Source organism: Globicephala melas, chromosome 11 (assembly GCF_963455315.2).
Source record: "Globicephala melas chromosome 11, mGloMel1.2, whole genome shotgun sequence".
NCBI classification, from domain to species: Eukaryota; Metazoa; Chordata; class Mammalia; order Artiodactyla; family Delphinidae; genus Globicephala; species Globicephala melas.
Genome location: NC_083324.2, coordinates 41,816,571 through 41,833,471, shown reverse-complemented (window position 1 = coordinate 41,833,471; position 16,901 = coordinate 41,816,571). Strand labels below are relative to the sequence as shown.

At 47.2% G+C, this 16,901-nt stretch overlaps 2 protein-coding genes across 2 annotated transcripts in view; both read left to right on the top strand.

Annotated features, from left to right (window-relative positions):
- Window positions 1-15,999, top strand: part of LARS2 (leucyl-tRNA synthetase 2, mitochondrial) — a 336,746-nt gene extending 320,747 nt beyond the window's left edge. The window contains exon 22 of the mRNA XM_060307180.2: window positions 15,924-15,999. The gene's annotated coding sequence lies outside the window, so the exon portion shown is untranslated. The remainder of the gene's footprint in view (window positions 1-15,923) is intronic.
- Window positions 1-16,901, top strand: part of LIMD1 (LIM domain containing 1) — a 72,926-nt gene that overhangs the window by 20,521 nt on the left and 35,504 nt on the right. The window contains exon 2 of the mRNA XM_030845409.2: window positions 15,924-16,025. Coding sequence (XP_030701269.1) covers window positions 15,924-16,025 — 102 coding nt within the window. The remainder of the gene's footprint in view (window positions 1-15,923; window positions 16,026-16,901) is intronic.

Below are 16,901 nucleotides of genomic sequence, written 5' to 3'. Positions count from 1 at the left end.
TCTACCTAGGGATAATCACTGTTAAGACACACTCTTTTAAACACATAGATATTTAATTTTTTAAGCGTCTGAGTGAATTGAGACTTTGGTGAGAACTGTGCTGGTAGAAGGCCTCTCGGTATGTCACAAAACTAGAGATCAGAAGCCAGTGAATGAGGCACTTTCCATTTCTGTTGCTTGTTGGAAGTCGTACTTCCGTTTAGTTTCTGGAACTGCCCAGGGAACTTTGTGTCACCCCAGCTACTGTCTTGACTTTTTTTGCAGGGCCAGCGGCCAGTAATTATGGAGTCCTAACCGAGAGCTGGGGGCCTCTCCCCCCTCCATGCAGCAGGAAACCCTTCTTCCCTCCTGTGATCACCAGCAGCTCATGGGGCTCAGTCTCAAGGCAGCCGGAGAAGGGTCGGCCAGTTCTGATCATCAGAAAGTCTTTCTTCTGTCTGGCCAACCGTCTTCCTGAAGATCTGACCCAATTGGCAGCCAGGTTGAGCCTGTTAAAATGGCCAGGTCCTGTCACTCCTGGGCTCAGAAAAAACCTTTCATTCCCCTCTTCCCCATTCCTCACTCCCAGAATTAGAGCCATCATCCAACTAGCCTTCTCCGTCCACATCCTCCCCTCTCCTGGTCCATGCATGGTGGACATCACTGTTCCAAGCTCCTTCCTCTGGGTGGGTTAGTTGTTAAGGCCCTTTCCTGAAAGATATCTTGTTCTTGGTCCCCCAGGAAACTCATGTCTGTGTGTGCCTTGCAGGTAGCTCACCTATCCTGCAGATTCTAAATGGATAGTCTTAAAAAGCAATGTTTTGGGGCTTCCCTGGTGGCGCAGTGGTTGAGAGTCCGCCTGCCGATGCAGGGGACACGGTTTCGTGCCCCGGTCTGGGAAGATCCCACATGCCGCGGAGCGGCTGGGCCCGTGAGCCATGGCCGCTGAGCCTGCGCGTCCGGAGCCTGTGCTCCACAACGGGAGAGGCCACAGCTGTAAGAGGCCCGCGTACCGCAAAAAACCCCCCACAAAAAACAAACAAACAAAAGAGAAACGAGGGCTTCCCTGGTGGCGCAGTGGTTGAGAGTCCAGCTGCCGATGCAGGGGACACGAGTTCGTGCCCCGGTCCGGGAAGATCCCTCATGCCGCGGAGCGGCTATGGCCGCTGAGCCTGCGCATCCGGAGCCTGTGCTCCGCAATAGAAGAGGCCACAACAGTGAGAGGCCCGCGTACCGCAAAAAAAAAAAAAAAAAAAAAAAGAGAAACGATTTTCATTCCTGTTCCTTTCTGGTTCCACATGGTTAACTGTGGCTGTGGCATTGGACCATCGTCTGAGGCTTCACTGATCTGGGGTCACTAATCTCAGAGCTTCTCTGCACCACAGCAGTCCTCTGTGACCCAGATGGGGACTGGGCACCCCGCCTGCTGCGTTTTCCCTTGTGGGGTGGATGCAGAGCATCGGGAGGCTGGGAAAGTGCCGAGTAGGGAAATGCACGGAGCCGTATGGGCATCAGAGGAGCCGGGGCGGGCTGTGTGGGTTGATCCACTCATTCATTCATTCAATGAGCAAACGTCCATCGAGCGCCCACGTGTGCTGGGCAGGAGCAGTTACCCCTCTGTGCAGTTAGATGCCCTGGGGGAGCGGAGGGGAGCTCAGATCTGAGTGCCTGGGGGTCCCCCACAGAAGGACTCAGGAGTTTTGTGAGGTATTTGGAGTGTGGGTGCCTGTCAGGAGAGTGGCTGATATGTTTTCATTCTCAGTCTCAGGCCTGGTAGGTAACTAGGGAGGAAAACCCCTTTCCTGGAAAGGGAGGGAAGGAAATGAACTTTTTTGGGGTACCTCCCATGTGCTGGGAGCAGTTGCAGGCACTTACATGATCTCAGTTAATCCTCAAAGTTACCCCATGGAATGTATATGTTATTAAAACTCATCTGGCAGGTGAGGAAACTGGACTTGTGCCCAAGGTGGGATCTGAACCCAGTGTTTATGCCCAAAGCCACTCTTTCCAGATCCACCACAGGAGGGGGCTGGGCCATCCTCAGGCTCAGCAGGAGTGGACCCTGATCCTGGGGCTGGCGATGCTCCATGTCCTGATGTGCTTGGTGTTTACACAGGAGTGCTTATTTTGGGAAAAATCATTGAGTCGTAAACCATGGGGTTTTCTTTATGCATGTTATACTGCAGTAAAAGTTTTTAGAAAACAAAAACAAAAACAAAACGCTCCCTAGAAAAGGATAATGAACTCTAAAGTGTTTTAGCTGCTTATCTTCTTGCCTAAATTGGTCACCAATTGTGTGGACAATAAATGCCGCCTCTTCTTTATGCTTGAACTTGGGTTGCCAGATTTAACAAATGAAAATATAGGACACCCAGTTGAATTTGAATTTCAGAGAAACAATGAATATTTTTTTAGTGTGTAAGTATGTACCATGCAATGTTTGGGACATGCTTATACTACACAATTATTCATTTACCTGAGATTCAAATTTGCACGCGGTATACTTACACTAAAGAATTGCTCACTGTTTATCTAAAATTCACAGTTGACTGGGCGACTAGTATTTTATCTGACAACCCTTGTTTGAGCTGAGAGCTGAAGGGGGTGAGAAACGCAACTGAGCCTCCTTTGAGAAATCAGAGGATTCTGAGGCCAAAGGCAAGAAAATAATCTAGGAGAAAAGCAGGTGGTGGGGGAAGTTGGCTGGGGGATTCTGAGATGCTGGAGGGAAATTGAACCAATGTCAAGAGAGGGTTACGCAGAATAATCTGACAGGTAAGGGAGTAGTGATATAAATGCTGTACCACTCAGCCTTCAAAATGGGTTCTGCTGGAGGTTGACGTTTGTTCTAGCAGTTTATGTTTGTGCAAAGATCCTGGGGAAAATGCACAATTTTGAGCCTTCTCACAAGAAAGAGTGATGTTAGAAGTGAGCTACCTTGAGAAACTGGCTTCAAAATCTGTGACAATTTGAGCAACAAAACAAATAATGATAGAAATGGATTATAACCCAGAGAATAAAATAAATATCCATAAGTCCTTACTGAAATAAATAAATGGGGAGAATTGGGGGGAAAACTCTTGTACAGAAGATCCTATTAGTGAAATGTAGAAAGAAAGATGAAGATAGAAAGGTCACCATTTGAAAAGACCATTGTAATAATTGTTTCAGGCAAGAATCAGTGGAGGCTGAATAGTGGGCAAAAATATATGATGAAGAAATGGGTATTTGCTTAATGTCAAAGTGTTTTCCCATAAATGTCTTAATAATTACAAAGAGAAAGTAAAACTTCACAGTGGAGAAACCTGGCAAACTCTACCTTAAGAAGAGAGCAAAGTTGATCTCACCAGTAGTTAAGACGTATCAATAGCATGTATATCCTGATATGATGCGCTGTAAAGGGCACATCATTACTTCTGGGGTGTTCCTGCCAGATACACATAACCTCAATCTGATCATGAGAAAACATTAGACACGACCAAAATGAGAGACAGTGTGCAAAATAATTGACCACTACTCTTCAAAAGTGTCAAGGTCACGTAAGACAAAAACAGATTAAGGATCTGTCTCTCATAAAAGGAGACACTTACTAAATGCAGTGGATTTAGTTCTGGCATTGGCTCCTGGTCCAAGAAAATGACGTTAGTGGGACAGTTGTTGAAATTTGAATGAGGTCTATAGATTAGTGTATGTGTGTGTATGTGTGTGTGTGTGTGTGTGTGTGTGTGTATAATATATATAATATGTATTATATCAGTGTTAATTTCCTGATCTTTGGTAATTGTACTGTGGTCGTACAAGAGTTAACATTTGGGAAATCTGGATGAAGGGTATATAGAAAGTCTTTGTATTACTTTTACAACTTATTTGTGAGTCCAAAATCACGTGAGAAGCCCCTGAAAGTGAATGAACTTGGGGGTGGGGTGGGGGGAGCAGCAACTTTGTGTGTGGGGAGGGGCTGGTTGAAGGGCTGCAGGATGCTCTGAGGAGCACTCTTCCCGTAGGTATCAGAGTGTGAGGTGGCGGATTTGCATTATATTGAAAACATTGTTTAAATCTTAAAAAAAACCTTGTTTTTGATTATGATGGTAATGTATCTTCATTTTCGAATATATGAGGAGGTTAAAGAATACCATAAAAATCCTCCCTAACCCCTACTTCTCAGCAGTGAACATGGACGATAATTAGTGTTTATCCTCGTGGTCATGACTTTATCTGTAAATATACTCTTTAAAAAAACAGAATAGAGAACAATGTGTCCATATGCATCGTGGTCCCCTCCCCTTTTTTCATTTAACATTGTATTGTGAACAGTTGGTATCATAAAAGAATACTCTAGAACTGTGTTGCTCAATACATGGGATTATTTAAACTTAAAAAATCCAATTACTTAGGTGTACTAGCCACATTTCAAGGGCTCAGCAGCCACTTGAGCTGTCATATTGGACAATCCAGAATAGAACATTTTCATTATCACAGAAAAAGTTCTATCGGGTGGCACCGCTGTAGAGTATGATTTTTTTAAGTTGTGTAGTATTTATTTATTTATTTTGCATTACACGGGCCTCTCACTGTTGTAGCCTCTCCCGTTGCGGAGCACAGGCTCCGGACGCGCAGGCTCAGCAGCTATGGCTCACGGGCCCAGCCGCTCCGTGGCATGTGGGATCTTCCCGGACCGGGACACGAATCCGTGTCCCCTGCATCGGCAGACGGACTCTCAACCACTGCGTCACCAGGGAAGCCCCTGTGTAGTATTTATTTAACTTTACGTCTTCATTCGGGTATTTATATTGTTTTCAATTATCCATGCTTAAGTATTTTAATAATAGTTTGATGGATTTTTTTTTTTTTTTTTTTTTTTTTTGCGGTACGCGGGCCTCTCACCGTTGTGGCCTCTCCCGTTGCGGAGCACAGGCTCCGGACGCGCAGGCTCAGCGGCTATGGCTCACGGGCCCAGCCGCTCCGCGGCATGTGGGATCTTCCCAGACCGGGGCACAAACCCACGTCCCCTGCATCGGCAGGCGGACTCCCAACCACTGCGCCACCAGGGAAGCCCGACTTTTTGTTTTTTTATAACTGCTTTACTGAGATATAATTCACATGCCATAAATCCACCCCTTGATAGTGTACAATTCAACAGCTTTTAGTATATTCACTGAGTTGTACAACCATCACCACTGTCTAATTTAGAACATCTTCATCACCCCAAAAAGAAAGCCCACCCCCATTAGCAGATGCCCCCTTGCCCCCTCTCCCCCAGTCCGAGGCAGCCACTCATCTGCTTACTGTCTCTGCATATCCATTTTGGGCAGCATCTTTGATTTTTTTCTTTGGGAAAAATTCTAATAAATTCTTGAATCAAATGGCGTGAAGACTTTTTAAGGCTTCCTTCTAGTTATTTATTTACTTACCGCGCCATGCCACGTGCGGGATCTTAATTCCCCGACCAGGGATCAAACCCACACCTCCTGCAGTGGAAACTTGGAGTCTTAACCACTGGTCCGCCAGGGAAGTCCCATTTTTAAGGCTTTCAATAGCTGGTGCCACACTGCCCTCCAGAAGGGTCGTCCACATTTATGCTTCCACTAGCAGTGTACGAGAATGCCCTTTTCTCTGCACCCCCTGTGACACTCTTACTATTGTTATTATCATTGTTTTCGTCTTTGCCGCTGAGACAGTGACGAGTGGCACCCACCTTTGCATTTGGCTCCTGGGTGGAACACCTTTTCCTGTGCTGATTGGCATATTTCTATTTTGGATAAGAGTTGAGAAAGATAACTGGGCTCTGTGCAGAGAGGCTGGAGGAGGGGGAGTACGCAGGTGGGCGAGCCCAGAAGCCACAGCACAGGGTGCCCTGGAGGCTGTTGAACTCTTTCCTTCGGAGAGCAGAGGGCAGGGAATGATTCGGGCCAGAGAATGGGAGTGCGCTGGGGCAGAAGTGCCCCTGCAGGTTGTCTGGCAAGGCTAGCTAGAGCTTATGGTGGTGATTGGGAAACTGCGAGAGAAACTTCCTTTCCCACTGCAATGAAGTGAAGCCGTCGTTGGTTTTGAATAGCTTTGAGATTGAAGAAAGTAGCCTGCTGCAATGACCCCATAGCCCAGAATGGCCTTGAGTACGTCCTTTGTAGCTTGGTGAGAGTATCACCCCTTGACCTGGGAACTACAGGGTGCGCGGGAGAGAGGGCAGGCAGGGGAGGCCCGGGTGCCGGGGAGGATGTGTTTTGTTGTGTTATCTGCATCCATGGTTCTCAGCCTTGGCCGAGCCTTAGAGTCAACTGAGGCGCTGTGGTCCCCCCCCCATATTGGAACCAGAGTCTCTGGAGGTGATGGTGGGCATCTACTTTGATTCCTTCCTTGAGAGGCAGCCCTCTGCCTGGGAGGCAGGAGCCCGGCACCCACCGCCTTCAGGGCTCTTTCCATGAGCTTCTATTGTGGCTAGGAGGAAGTCTGCTGCTGAGGCCATTGGTCCAGCTCTGCCAAACGCTTGGCCCCTCTTCTAGAACCTGTTGACTCCCAGAGCTGCCCAGAGCCGCCCAGGTCCATAGGCTGCAACCTTCTGCTGAGAAAAAGCCTTGCTCAACTTGTGTGCAGACTAATTCATCCAACTCTGTCCTCTCAGCCACCCCCATCCTGACTGCGTGCCCTGCCCCTGGCTTCAGCCGCCTTTCAGCGTAGTATGTGGTCCACGGCTGTGTGATGCCATGTGATGTGCAGCGTCCGTTCAGAGCTAAAAAGGATGCCCGCACCTCTCAGAGGCCTCCCTTCCTCACTGGGAGAGGAGTGGTCACCCGGACAAGGCCCAGGTGTGAGCTGGAGGTGCAGGGCCACTCCCATTGGCCGGCCTGATGGAATCTTTTTATTTCAAACCTTACCCTGACAATAAAAGGTGGCGACTTGGCTGTGTGTTCAGTTGAAGGAGTGCTGCACGGTCCTCAGGCTGTCTGTAGTAAGGAGGCAGGGATTCTGCTGTAGCCAAAACCTCACGCTGAGGCTGCTTTGCGGGCCTCCTTGTTTATAAATCCTGCCTTTGCAAGCCAGTAGGGAAGATGCCATGGCCCTAAACCCAATTTGTTTTTTGGCTTTGGGTGTACAGGAGATCATTGAATGCCAATTTGGGATCACTTCCTTCACATGGAACGCTGCCCAGGCTAGGCTGGGTGGTGTCTGCATTCGATCAGTTAGGCTGTGTTATTCGTTCTCAAATAATCTTCCTGGAACTGATGCAGTGGGCCGGGACATTCCAGGAGGCAGAGTGGGCTCTGTCCCATCTCAAGTGTCGTGGTTTCCCTTTTGTCTGTTATATACTCTTGAGGTTCCACTGATACTTTTTTTTAGAAAAATTTCTCCCCGCTAAGCCGTTTGGGAACCACTGTTGTGCACCAAGAGAGTTAGGCCGGCTTGAATTAGTATATAAACAAAAGGTTTTCAAGATACTGGATTCAGGCAAGGATAGACAATGATCCTTGAGAGATGGGAAGCAAATGGGTCGGCCCTATGATTGTCCCAGCTTACTGCCTTGAGAGAGTTTCCAGACATTGACACAAGGAGGGAGAAGGGAGAGAGAGCCTGGGAGACTCCTTGAGTTAAAAGGCTGCTGAGGGGACTTCCCTGGTGGCGCAGTGGTTAAGAATCCACCTGCCAAGGGGACACGGGTTCGAGCCCTGGCCCGGGAAGATCCCACATGCTGCGGAGCAGCTAAGCCCGTGCACCACAACTACTGAGCCTGCGCTCTAGAGCCCACGAGCCCCAACTACTGAGCCCATGAGCCACAACTACTGAAGCCCGTGTGCCTAGAGCCCGTGCTCCACAACGAGAGAAGCCACCGCAACGAGAAGCCTGCGCACCACACCAAAGAGTAGCCCCTGCTCGCTGCAACTAGAGAAAGCCTGTGTGCAGCAATGAAGACCAACGTAGCCAAAAATAAATAAATATACAAGTAAATTAATTAATTAAAAGAAAAAAGTGCTGCTGAGATCCTGGGGGAGACTAAGGCAGCTGGATTTCATAGGACTCTAGCAAAATCTTTCCAAAGAATATATCTGATAAAGGACTTGTCTCTTGAATATGTAGGAAATTCTCATAACTCAAGAAAAGGAAAAAAAAATGAGCAAAAGATTTGAACAGACATCTCACCAAAGAAGATACAGGATGGTAAATAAACACAGCAAAAATGCTCTGGTGCAACATCATTAGTCACTGGAGAAATGCAAATTAAAACCACAACGAGGGGGAATTCCCTGGCGGTCAACTGGGTAGGACTCCGCGCTTCCACTGTAGAGGGCATGAGTTCAACCCCTGGTCGGGGAACTAAGATCCTGCGTGCCATGCGGAGCAGCAAAAAAAAAAACAGAACCAAAAACACAGTGAGGTACTACTACCCACCTATTGGAATGGACAAAATCAGGATGACTGCCATTCCAAGTACTGGCAAAGATGTGGAGAAACTGGAACTCTCATAAACTGCTGGTGGGAATGTGAGATGATAGATCTTCTTTGGGAAACAGTTTGGCAGCTTCTTCTTTTTTAAAAAAAAACATTTATTTATTTATTTTGGCTGCACCAGGTCTTAGTTGCAGCATGCAGGATCTTTTAGTTGCGGCACTTGGACTCTTAGTTGCGGCATACAAGCTTCTTAGTTGTGGCATGCAAACTCTTAGTTGCAGCCTTCGGGATCTAGTTCCCCGACCAAGGATCGAACCCTGGCTGCCTGCATTGGGAGCTCGGAGTCTTACCCACTAGACCACCAGGGTAGTCTGGGCAGCTTTTTAAAAAGTTAAATATACACTTACCATAAGCCTGAGCCAATCCACTCCTAAGTTACCCAAGAGAAAAGGAGAAATATGTCTATACATAAACACTTGTACACAAGCAGCTTTATTTGTAACAGCCCCAAAGTGGAAACCACTCACATTCATCACCAGCTGAGTGGATAAAAAAATGGTGGTCCCATCACACAATGGACAACAACTCAGCAATGAAAAGGAATGAACTCTCGGTGTATACAGAAGCTGGGTGAATCTCAGAATCATTATGCTGAGTGAAAGAAACCAGACAAAAAACGAGTACATGCTCTAGGCTCCATTTATGTAACCTCTAGAAAATACAAACTGAGCTCACATTGGTGGTATAGTGGTGAGCATAGCCTTCCAAACTGATCTCTGCTGACAGAAAGCAGGGCAGTGGTTGCCCAGGGAGGGGCCATTAGAAAAGGCGTGAGGACATGTGGAATCTTTGGGGATGGTGGGTGTGTTCACTGTCCTAATTGTGGTGATGATTTCACAGGTGTATTCAAATGTCAAAAGTTATCAAATTGTACACTTTATGTGCAGTTTATTAGGTGTCACTTATACCTCATTAAAGCTGTTTAAAAGAAGATCCCTCTGGCTAGAGTTTGGAGAATGGATTAAAGGGCAGTGAGTCTAACTACAGGGCAATAGTTGCATATCCTTTCCTCCCTTCTCTTAAAGTTTAATTCCTTCTTTCCCTCACTTTCCTCCTGGTTTTGGAGCTTGGATTACTATAGTAATATGTGACTGACATTTTATTACTTTCCTCTGTTGAGGAAAAGTAAGGATTTCCTTTAAAATCTTCTAACTAAGGGACCATGTGGAAAGCAAAGGGAGTCTAGGAGTCTTTTCTTCTTGTTGAGTCCTGTCTTGGAAAAACTCACTTCTGTTTCTTTGTGCTACTAGTGCTCACACTTCTGACACCAGATGTGTGGTTTTTCCCACACCAACCAATTCTCCGACACCAGCCAGCTGTCCTACAGTTCAATTCAATCTGATGCTAACTGGAGTTAGCACAGACCCCACAGGTTAAGGAAGGACTCAGTCCTACAAGTCCCCCTCCCACTTTGCCAACTATGCCTCTGACTGGCTATAAATCAGAGTTCCCCCCACCCCCTCCTTGGGTTTGATTATTTGCCTTAATGACTCACAGAACTTAGGGAAACACATTTACCAGTTTATTATAAAGGATATGATGAAGGATACAGTTTAACAGTTGGATGAAGAGATACATAGGAAAAGGTCTGGAAGGGTCCTGAGTACAGAAACTTCTGCCTGGTGTAGTTGGGGTGTGTTACCCTCCTGGCATGTGGTTGTGTTCACCAACCTCGAAGCTCTCTGAATCCTGTACATTGAGGAGGCTTCATCATGTAGGCACGATTGATTATTAACTCATTTTCCAGCCCCTCTCCCCTCCCTGGAGGACGGAGGGGTAGGGCTGAAAGTTCCAAACTTATAAGCCTGACTTGGTCTTTCTGGTGACCAGCCCCCAACCAGGAGCCCACGCAGTGTTTCCTCATTAGAACAAAAGATGCTCATTTTGCCCAGGAAATTCCAAGGGATTTAGGAACTCTGTGTCAGGAACTGGGGTCGAAAACCAAATATTAGCAGAAACTTGGGGCAGAGACCAATATATGTATTTCTTATTATTTCACAAGCCCGAGCCTCTGCTCGGCCCTGGCCACTTAAGCAAACTTACAGCACAGGACTTTGGGTGAGATTGGTCAGCTCACCTATCAGTAGTGGCATAGTCTGGTTTCCTGGCTCCTTGGATGACCCTTCCATGAGGGCAGGGGTCAGAGTGCAGTCGCGCTGCTCACCATCCTACTGCCAGCGTCTGCAGAGAGCCTGGCTCCGAGTGAATGGTGGGGAAGCACTCGTGGGGTGAATCCTTCAGCTGCAGTGTCCCTGGCAGAAGGGTAGGAGGAACAGAGGGTCTGTGTGGGGGCAGCCTTGTGATGGAGGTCCCTGGCAGAAAGATGGCCTTGTGTGCGTGGGATAGGCCAGCATGGGAGGTGGGCCGGGTGGCCACCAGGAGATCTGGGACAGGGCTGGTCTTGGGTCTGAATCCCTGAACAGATTGTATGTTGGGGGGTGGGGGGGGGCGGGTGGTGAGTAAGGAGCTCCTTCTTTTTTTGGGGGGGGGCCCATGTGTGTTGCAGGAATAGCCACACAGCTGCCAACCAGATGGGAATAATGGGACCTTTGAGTTAGAACCTGGGCTCAGATTCCATCTTTCAAACGTCCCAGCGGTGTGACCTTCAGCAAGTTACAGCACCTTTCTAGGATTTCTAGAACGTGGGTGTGAGAAAGGGGATGCACATTCAGCGTGCACTGGATGAACGCTCCTAGCTCAGGCTCTGGGAGGTACGTTATTTCCTAGAATATGAAATTTACTTTGTCTTTTTTTTTTTTCCTGCCAAAGGAAGACTAGATCTATTTCTTGCCCATGAAGTACTTTTCTATCCATTTACCACAAGCCACAGGGATGAAATATTTTCTTACCTACTTGGCTTCTTGTGGGACCTCCTCCGTCCGTGACTGATGGTTTAGAGCACAAGCGGCTTCCTTCCTTGTTTTGTATCTGCGCTCGATGCTCAGAGTGGTGAGAAAGGATGTCAGCATCCCCAAGGAATGAGAGAGAGCGAGGGGGATGCTGAAGTCAGTAGGTCCCAGCCCTTGGGTTAAGAGGAAGCCAGAGAGAGTGTCACTCTGCTGGCTGCAGGAGCGGAGGAAGGCCTGATGTGGAGAGATAACGCAGCAGGAAGCCCAGGGAGGCCTGGGCAGTTGTCAGTGTCCACTGGAAGATGCTGCCCACCCTGCCTCTCACTTTACGAGCTTGAGTGAGAGGTTGTCTGATTTTATTCCCCAAGCCCAGGCAAGATGAGTTCATGTCCTTGTGACCCAGGAGCATCCCTCTGACTCAGGAGATGTATTCCACCTCTCCTCACTGGCAAGCTGTCTCCAAGGGGGTCCTCTTCCCGCACTCCCCATGCAGACAGGTGGAAGGGCTGATCACTGCTTCAGTTGAGTCTCACTGCTTCTCTGTGCTTTGCAGCTAACATTTCTACGGGGCTTAAGCGCAGAGACCACAGTGATGGAGAGGGAAGAAGTGAGGTTGCGCTTGGGGTGGTTTTGTTCCATGTTCGTGAGCAGAATTACATTCACGTTGCTTTGAGGTTCCATCCAGGCTGCTTTGAGCGTGCTTTGGTTGCTGCCGGACAAACCAGCTGGTGTTGCTCTTTGTAAAGGTTTAGAGTCCAGTCCCAGGGCACTTGGGACGGGTGGTCTGGAAATCAACCCCAGGATCACCAAATAGTATAATTAATACCTTCTCTTTGTCCGATAGTTGCCGTTTTTCAAGATAAAGTTCTTCCCCCGTCACCATGTTTGAATTATACCGTCAACCAGGGCTCAGTAGAGGCCCACGTTGTCTGTTTCTCTATTTTTATGTATGTTTGTTGAGGGCATAGGAGTGCACTTTGTCAGGGGCTGCAGGTGTTCAGAGATGCATAAGACTCTGTAAAAGGCATTTACAGGGGTGTGTGTACCCCAGGTACAAGGAGGTGAGGGCCAGGGTAGAGGGGAGGCGACACATGCTATACGTGGAGCTGCACAGAAAGTGATTCAGCTCAACAGTTCTTCACGGAACCCTTGCGGAGGCCACAGCTAAGACGTGGCCCTGTCTCTCTTTTTTTGGATTTTATTTTATTTTATGTTTCAAACATTTTTATTTATTTATTTTACTGAAGTATAGTTCATTTACAATATTGTATTAGTTTCAGGTGTACAGCGAAGTGAAAAGAATATATATATTCTTTTTCAGATTCTTTTCCATAATGTTATTACAAGATATTGAATATGTGTTCCCTGTGCTGTACAGTAAATCCTTGTTATCTATTTTATATACAGTAGTTTGTATCTGTTAATCCCATACTCCTAATTTATCCCTCCCCCTCTTTTCCCTTTGGTAACCATAAGGTTGTTTTCTATGTCTGTGAGTCTATTTCTTTTTTGTAAATAAGTTCATTTGTGTTACTTTTTAGATTTCACATATAATAATGTCTTTCTCTGTCTGACTTACTTCACATAATATGATAATCTCTAGGTCCATCCACGTTGCTGCAAATGGCATTAGTTCATTCCTTTTATGGCTGAGTAATATTCCATTGTGTGTATATATACACCACATCTTCTTTATCCATTCATCTGTTGAAGCACTTGGGTTGCTTCCATATCTTGGCTATTGTAAATATTACCGCTGTGAACATCGGGGTGCATGTATCTTTTCAAATAAGAGTTTTTGTCTTTTCTGGATACATGCCCAGGAGTGGGATTATTGGATCATATGGTAATTCTAGTTTTAGTTTCTTAAGGAACCACCAGACTGTTTTCCATAATGGCTGCACCAGTTTACATCGATGTGGCCCGTACCTTGAAGGTGCTCCCAATTCACTAGGAGAGGCAGGCAGTGCCCAGGTAACCAGTAACCTGCCACAGCACAGTAGGTGCCGTGTCCAGTGCTGGGCACACCAACCCCATTGCTTCCATGTCCACACACACGCCTAAATGCCAGAGACCCCGCCTGGCCCACCTGGGCCACCTACTTCATTGGCCGGCCGCCAGCACCATTGGTTTCTAGAGTGATAAGCCTGCTGCAACAGGTTTAGAGAGGAGTGGTACTGGCAGAACCCTGCCGTCTTCACTCTTCCCTGCTAGCTGGACACAGCTCTGATTGTGCCAGCAAAGGAATGCAGTTTGCCCAGAACGGATGTATTTCTTGACTTGAGAGCAGCCTAAGTTGTATGTGAAATAACCAGACAAAAAGAAATGCTGATGCCTCTGAGTTCCTCGATGTTTTCAATTTCATCATGCTGTTTGCTAGGTACAGAAATACCAGCCGTCCAGTAGTTTCATCCTGCATATGTGTGTGCGTGTGCGTGTGCGTGCATGCGTACCCACACACAAAGGTAATTTCATAGCCAGTAAGAAAAGGCGGAAGAGAAGGGCCTTGGGGAACTTGCTGGGGTGTTGGAAACATTCTATATCTTGATCTAGGTTTACATTACATAGGTTACTTGTCAAAACTCATTGGATGATAGACTTATAATTTGTGCATTTCACTGTTTGAATTTTATGTTGAAAAAATAACTGTAAGCAAATAATGGACTCATTAATGATATGCAGGCTGAAGTGTTCAGGGTGAAGTGGACTGCTGTCTGCATCTTACTGTGAGATGTATCACAAATAAGATGGATGGTTGGACTGATTAAGGGATGGACAGCAAAATGCTAACAATTGTAGAATTGAGGTGGTGGGCATATGAGTGTTCCCTGTATGATTCTTCCCATTTTTCTGCATGCTTGAAAGTTTTCATAATAAAATGTTAAAGCGGAAGAACTACAAATAACCACCACTTGTGATCCCTAGAACTTTCCATAAGCGAATTCCCCCAAGAGCCAGTTTTCTCGGCTGACCCAGTACTGTTCCTACAGACGGCATCACCTGCTTCCTAAGGGAGTGTTGGTGAAGCGACGTGAGGGCCCTGGGCTGAGTGTGTTCTCTGTGCACCTGGTGTGGTTGGTGTGGGCGTGTTTCGTGAAGGATGTGTTAGCTTGGACTTCCTTTGAAGGTGATGCAGTTTATCGACTTGAAATGATAAGAACTCTGAAACACAGGGCTTTCTGCCCCGTAGGCAGAATGTGGCTGGGGATTTGCAGCCTGACAGATGGGAAGCAGAGCTAGAAAAGGCTGCTGAGCCCCTGACCAAGGATATGAGCTGGCTGCCCTGATGGATGCCGGGGGACCTTTTTATATATATTTAAATTTTTGAAAAATTAGTTATATATATTTTATATATAAAGTGTATAGAGATGTATAATTGATTTTTCAAAAATTTTAACATTATACAGTGTATTTAAACAGATCCAGGGGAATTCCCTGGCAGTCCAGTGGTTAGGACTCGATGCTTTCAGTGCCATGGGCCTGGGTTCAATCCCTGGTTAGGGAACTAAGATCCCACAAGCCACTCGGCACGGCCAAAAAATTAAAAATTTTTTAAAATTAAAAAAAACAGATCCAAACAATTTTTGAGACTAGACTTTTTTCAGCTATAATAATGCCTGCCCTTGTAAGTTTTTTTTTAATACAGAAGATGGAAAGAAGTAAAACCAGCCATAATTTTACAGTTTTGCTATATTTCCTTCTTGAATCTTTTAAAAAAAATTTAATGCATTATTTACGTAATTGTGATCTTTTTCATTTGACTATAACGGGGGAGTTCTTTGGAAGGGAGATTCCAACACCTCCTTTTATGTGGACTGGCCCACATAAGGGACCATATAAAGGAACCGAAGAGTGGGCATAGGGCACAGACAGGGGAGCCCCGAGCAAAGGCGAGGAGCTGAGACCCAGTGGCCAGGGGCAGGCGCAGGGCAGAGCACTGGGCTTGCAGTCTGAGAGACCTGGGGCTTGGGGGCCTGATCACTCGTTGTAAAAAGTGAGGTTAGTAAATCCCCGTTGGTGGTTCCCATTGTAAATTAAAGGAAATAATTTGTTGGAAGTTGCCCAACCTGTGTATTTGGCATATTGTAATCCTGGTGCAGCATTTGGACATTGTCTTATAACGGTGGGAGGCTTTGAAAGCTTTGGGCAACGGAGGAGATGGAAGAAGTGGAGGTGTTCTGAACATTAGCACACTGGTGTGGAGGGGGCCTGAACACGAGCCTGGGGCCTGATTCCTGCAGTGGAAAGAACTGATAGTTGAAAGGCTGACGGAGGGAGAGAGCATGAGAGAAAGACATTGCAAAGGAGTAATCCTCCGGATTTGGTGATGGGCTTGTTAGGGGAAGGGGTGGGTATCTTGCTTTGTCCGTTGGCTTTTTTTTTTTTTTGCGGTACACGGACCTCTCACTGTTGTGGCCTCTCCCGTTGCGGAGCACAGGCTCCGGATGCACAGGCTCAGCGGCCATGGCTCACAGGCCTAGCCGCTCTGCGGCATGCGGGATCTTCCCAGACCGGGGCATGAACCCGTGTCCCCTGCATCGGCAGGCGGACTCTCAACCACTGCGCCACCAGGGAAGCCCTGTCCATTGGCTTTTTATCACTCACTTTACACTGTTTCCCTCCTGACTCACTGCTGTGTTCTTTCCCTTGCAGGAGCCTGTGTGAAATGCAGCAAGGGGGTGTTTGGAGCCGGCCAGGCCTGCCAGGCCATGGGGAACCTCTACCACGACGCGTGCTTCACCTGTGCGGCCTGCAGTAAGTGTGTGTGTGTGTGTGTGTGTGTGTGTGTGTGTTGAGGGACAGGGTAAGGAACACAGGGAACCAGGAAGGGAGGAGACGGAAGAGCATCCTTCCTGGAGACACTTGGCCCATGTCCCTCCATGGTCCTATGGGAAGGCAGGACAGTGTCCTCTAGAACAGGGTTTTGTACCACCAACACAAGGCCCATCAGGGTAAGCTGACTTATCACAGAGTACCAGGGTTTGCCTGGGGCCCACTCTGGTGGTAGTGGAGCAATCCCTGATAACATCAGGTTTGTAATGCATATCAGAGGTCTCAGAAGAGTCGGGAGGAAAGCGCTGGGATTCACCATTGTCTGCCCTGTTGTCAGTTTTCTCCGCCACTGCGGGGACCAGTCAGTCAGTTACCCCTGTGTGAAGCAGGGTCCTTTCACAACTCTTTGGCCCCGATCTTTCATTTGGAGGCTGCTGTTCATTGTGAAGTGTGAGCGTGTGCGTGAATGCCTGTGTGTATGCATGCCACACACGTATCGATGCCTCTTAGCAAACACCTCTGGGCATCTTTGTACTGCATTATGGGCATTATGCCTAAAGCAGCAAACCAGGAAACTAGGCCCGCGCTCAGCTCAGCAAACTGCTCATTGAACTGATGGCATCCACAGTGGAAGATTCTAACACATTGCAGGCTGTTTGCCAAGTCTGACGGAGCCATGAATTGTGCTTTTTTCACCGTCTCTACCAAAGATTAATTTTGAGGAGCATTTTTGAAAAATGTCCCACTGACATCTCCACTTCTACACCAAGGCTGGCAGCTGTCTATTAAAAGGAAACATTACAACAAAGCCAAAGAGAGTCCGGGACCAGGGGGTCTTATCATCTGGCCCAGAGGTCC